Source organism: Littorina saxatilis, linkage group LG4, assembly GCF_037325665.1.
Source record: "Littorina saxatilis isolate snail1 linkage group LG4, US_GU_Lsax_2.0, whole genome shotgun sequence".
Classification (NCBI taxonomy): Eukaryota; Metazoa; Mollusca; class Gastropoda; order Littorinimorpha; family Littorinidae; genus Littorina; species Littorina saxatilis.
Genome location: NC_090248.1, coordinates 2941625 through 2946707, shown reverse-complemented (window position 1 = coordinate 2946707; position 5083 = coordinate 2941625). Strand labels below are relative to the sequence as shown.

The following is a 5083-nucleotide window of genomic DNA, read 5'->3' as shown; positions in this document are numbered from 1 at the left end:
ACTGAACTTGACCGCTAAAAAGTAGTCCTTTTTATATTTAGTCAAGTTTTGACTAAATATTTTAACATCGAGGGGGAATCGAAACGAGGGTCGTGGTGTATGTGCGTGTGTCTGTGTGTGTGTCTGTGTGTGTGGTGTAGAGCGATTCAGACTAAACTACTGGACCGATCTTTATGAAATTTGACATGAGAGTTCCTGGGTATGAAATACCCGAACGTTTTTTTCATTTTTTTGATAAATGTCTTTGATGACGTCATATCCGGCTTTTCGTGAAAGTTGAGGCGGCACTGTCACGCCCTCATTTTTCAACCAAATTGGTTGAAATTTTGGTCAAGTACTCTTCGACGAAGCCCGGGGTTCGGTATTGCATTTCAGCTTGGTGGCTTAAAAATTAATTAATGACTTTGGTCATTAAAAATCTGAAAATTGTAAAAAAAAATAAAAATTTATAAAACGATCCAAATTTACGTTTATCTTATTCTCCATCATTTGCTGATTCCAAAAACATATAAATATGTTATATTCGGATTAAAAACAAGCTCTGAAAATTAAATATATAAACATTATTATCAAATTTTTTTTTTCGAAATCAATTTAAAAACACTTTCATCTTATTCCTTGTCGGTTCCTGATTCCAAAAATATATAGATATGATATGTTTGGATTAAAAACACGCTCAGAAAGTTAAAACGAAGAGAGGTACAGAAAAGCGTGCTATGTAGCATAGCGTAACCACTACCCCGCTCTTCTTGTCAATTTCACTGCCTATGCTGTGAGCGGTGGACCACGAGTATACGGTCTTGCGTTGCATTGCGTTGCATTGCGTTCAGTTTCATTCTGTGAGTTCGACAGTTACTTGACTAAATATTGTATTTTCGCCTTACGCGACTTGTTGAATCATTACGCCGAGTCTGAACATGAGGTCCGAACATTGTTTTTAGGCAGGATCTTGGTGAAAAGAGAGAGTAATACAAGTCGAGACATAAAAGATATATTTTTTCATCAAGACAAGATCAGTACAATTCGATGTTCTGAAAGTTTGAAAAAAGGGAGCCCGGAAGCAGCTCATGCAAGGTCGTGTTTGGGGATGTTCTGCTTATTGCTGGTTTCTTTTGAAGTCAACCGCTGCCGATAAGTTTGTGTGATTCGCAGTCGTTTGTTGCAACTGTCAGAGGTACACAATAACGTGCTATTGCAGATACAGCGAGCCGCATTGAAACCACAAACTGACAACTAAACAAGTCGCGTAAGGCAAAAATACAACATTTAGTCAAGCTGTTGAACTCACAGAATGAAACTGAACGCAATGCAATTTTTCAGCAAGACCGTATACTCGTAACATCGTCAGTCCACCGCTCGTGGCAAAGGCAGTGAAATTGACAAGGAGAGCGGGGTAGTAGTTGCGCTGAGAAGGATAGCGCGCTTTTCTGTACCTCTCTTCGTTTTAACTTTCTGAGCGTGTTTTTAATCCAAACATAAATTGGTTTAAATTGATTTCGAAAACTTAATTTTGATCATAATTTTTATATTTTTAATTTTCAGATCTTGTTTTTAATCCAAATATAACATATGTATATGTTTTTGGAATCAGAAAATGATGAAGAATAAGATGAACGTAAATTTGGATCGTTTTATAAAAAAAAATATTTTATTTACAACTTTCAGATTTGTAATGACCAAAGTCATAAATTAATTTTTAAGCCACCAAGCTGAAATGCAATACCGAAGTCCGGCCTTCGTCGAAGATTGCTTGGCCAAAATGTCCATCAATTTGTTTGAAAAATGAGGGTGTGACAGTGCCACCTCAACTTTTACAAAAAGCCGGATATGACGTCATCAAAGATATTTATCGAAAAAAAGAAAAAAAACATCCGGGGATATCATTCCCAGGAACTCTCATGTAAAATTTCATAAAGATCGGTCTAGCAGTTTGGTCTGAATCGCTCTACACACACACACACGCACAGACAGACAGACAGACACACACACACACACACACACACACACACACACACACACACACATACACCACGACCCTCGTCTTGATTCCCCCTCTATGTTAATCACTTGTCAAAAAAGAAAAGTGGGTCACAAGGGCCAACACTCGCTCGGGGGTTGAATAAACCACCAGAACTGGTGTGTGGTTTACGCATGCGTGTCAGGGCGGTTTAGTTGTAATCAGGCACATGCACTTTTGGTTCAATGATCGACACCTATAGCGTGTCAGGGCGGTTTAGTTGTAATCAGACACATGGACTTCTGGTTCAATGACCGACACCAATAGCGTGTCACGGCGGTTTAGTGGCAATCAGTCACTTGCACCTCTGGTTCAATAATCGACACCTATAGCGTGTCACGGCGGTTTAGTGGTAATCAGTCTCATGCACCTCTGGTTCAATGATCGACAAGTGCAAGTGACTGATTACAACTAAACCGCAGTGACACGCTATAGGTGTCGATCATTGAACCAGAAGTGCATGTGACTGATTACAACCAAACGTCCACACCGTTGGGTAGCGCGACTCTGTGTGCTGCTTGCTTTCCACTCAGCCAACGGCCCGAATTCCCCAGCAATGTAATATCAGCGTTATATAAACAGACCAAACAACAATGCAGCCACATGAGAACAAAGACGACAATATTTACAATGTGCATGTACTGTATTAATAATCAATGCCTTGTTTTATTTATGTAAAGTTCCAAATAACACATATGCTTGCCTTATTCTGCTGCAGGAACCTCCGCCAAGACTGCCTCCAAGCCGTACCTACGCACGCCCCATCGCACTCAGTCGATGGGAGGGATGCCCCCACAACCTCCCCAGTACAATACTTTGGATGCTCTCCCTGCCTGTGATTACTCCGACCCTGCCTATTCCCCTGGAGAAAACGACAACTTCCCACCGAACCCCTCAACCCCTATTGCCGCGGCTGCCGCCGACAGTGCTCGGCAGACTGGAGGCAACGACACTGAAGAGACATAATGTGTGTGTGTGTATGTGTATGTGTGTGTGTGTGTGTGTGTGTGTGTATGTGTGTGTGTGCGTGCGTGCGTGCGTGTGTGTGTGTGTGTGTGTGTGCGTGTGTGTGTGTGTAAGTGTGTGTGTGTATATATATATGTGCGCTGGTGTGTGTGTGCGTATGTGTGTAATGGTGTGTATGTGTGTGTGCGTGTGTGTGTGAATGTGTGTGTGTGTGCGTGTGCGTGTGTGCGTGTGTGTATGCGTGCGTTGGTGTGTGTGTGTGCGTGTGTGTAATGGTGTGTGTGTGTGATTTCTTTCATTATGGGGGCGAGGATAGTTTCGAGGTTGACCATGGGCAGCGCCATTTTGTTGTGAAATACGTCATCAGTTTGTGTACACAGGAAGTTGTGACATCCGTCACCCTATGGGAGGGGTGACGTCAAAATTGTTCATCTGTAGAAAGTTGTGAAATCCGTCACCCTATGGGAGGGGTGACGTCAAAATTGGTCATCACAGAGTTTGTGTAACACAGGAAGTTGTGAAATACGTCACCCTATGGGAGGGGTGACGTCAAAATTGTTCATACCTAGCTGTATTTGAGTGACTTATATACCCGACATTTTTATTTCTTATCTTTAGCACAGGTGTAGGAAAAATCATGAACCAAAATGTTATTTATTTTCTAATTTAACATTTTTTTTACAAATATGACCATGGTCTTTTAAACATACAGTGACATTAAACATTGTTATGTTAAAAAAAAGAAAAAAGAAAAAAAGCTTTTGTGCACAAATCAGAAAATACATTGTACATTTTACCTACAGGCCAAACCGTGAGTGTCTGTGGCAAAGCCCGACCCAGGAAATTGCACTGATCTAAATTGTCAAGAACAGGCGCTTGCATTTGGATGTGTCCAATGATAGTAGGTTTGGTTGTGATCAATCAGAATAATGTAGGAATAAAAATGTATGACAGTTTAGTATGATGACATGTAATTCACATATGCTGAAATATGATATTATACATCATGTAATATTATTATGGCTGTTGCCATGACCATGAAACCCAACAAAGGTTTAATGTAATGTAATTCAAAATACCAAAACCGAGCACCTATTAATCTCGTCTTTGCGCGTGAAGATTGAGGCCGTCTGCCAGTAGCGGTTAGGTCATACAGTGGAACCCCTCTCTAGCGACCTTTAAAATGTTGACAAAAATCGGTCCTTGTGGAGGGGGGTCCTTATAGAGGGAGGGGGGCGGAGTCAGGGGGCCACAAAGAAAGTCAGATTTAAAAAAAAAAGAAAACAGAGAAGTTTGAGTTGCTGACGACCGTTCCCTCTGAAAGCAAACTGCTTCGATTTCATGTTTGTCCTTGGTGTCCACCAGTTCTGGTGCATGTACTACCCTGGCCAAGTTTCCTCTCAAGACATCAAAGAGACCGCCCCAGTATACTCTACAGCCTCTGGGCGAACCACCTCTCATAGCTAAAACTGGGTCAATGACCCCTGGGAAGAAGGTCAGTGTCTATAAAATTTTACTCCTAGGCCTGCGGCCAGGGGGGGGGGGGGGGGAGTATACCGGTACCATTTGAGAATCAGACCAAATGAGAATTGAACCATTTGAGAACATCCTTTTTTTTCAATCACTACATCGAAGGCCTGCGGCCCGGGGTTCACATGGGTTGGTTTGTTTGTTTGTTTCAAACCCACACCCATATACACACATTTCCCATTTAAACCATTTGTCGGCCCCCTGTCGATATTTATCGACTAAGTTCCTTGTTTTCAGTGGGGTTAGGTTGGTTTGCGGATATAAGGGGGGAGGGAGGGGGGGGGGGGGGGGTAGGGGTGTTCTGCGACTAACTGTGATTTGTAAGATAGGGGTGTCAGCTGGTTAATTTATTTATAAATCGAGAATTCGTGATCAGGAACGGTGTGCACGAGTTAAGGTTGGACACTTAAGTCTGGGACAAACTCTCTCCTCTAAACTCGACTCCTGGGCCGAAGTGCACAAGAAATTTAACAGCCGGGTGGGGGTCAGTCGGGTGTTGGATTATTGAAATAGGGATTTGTTGTGATTACAAAGAATCAGATCCTTCGGTTGTTCTCATCCGTTCAGGGC

At 42.2% G+C, this 5083-nt stretch overlaps 1 protein-coding gene across 1 annotated transcript in view; it reads left to right on the top strand.

The window, feature by feature from the left end:
- The window catches only part of LOC138963524 (uncharacterized), an 8779-nt gene extending 5691 nt beyond the window's left edge, over positions 1-3088 (top strand). Inside the window, exon 4 of the mRNA XM_070335399.1 lies at positions 2736-3088. Coding sequence (XP_070191500.1) covers positions 2736-2983 — 248 coding nt within the window. The 3' untranslated portion in view covers positions 2984-3088. The remainder of the gene's footprint in view (positions 1-2735) is intronic.
- The last annotated feature ends 1995 nt before the right edge of the window (positions 3089-5083 follow it).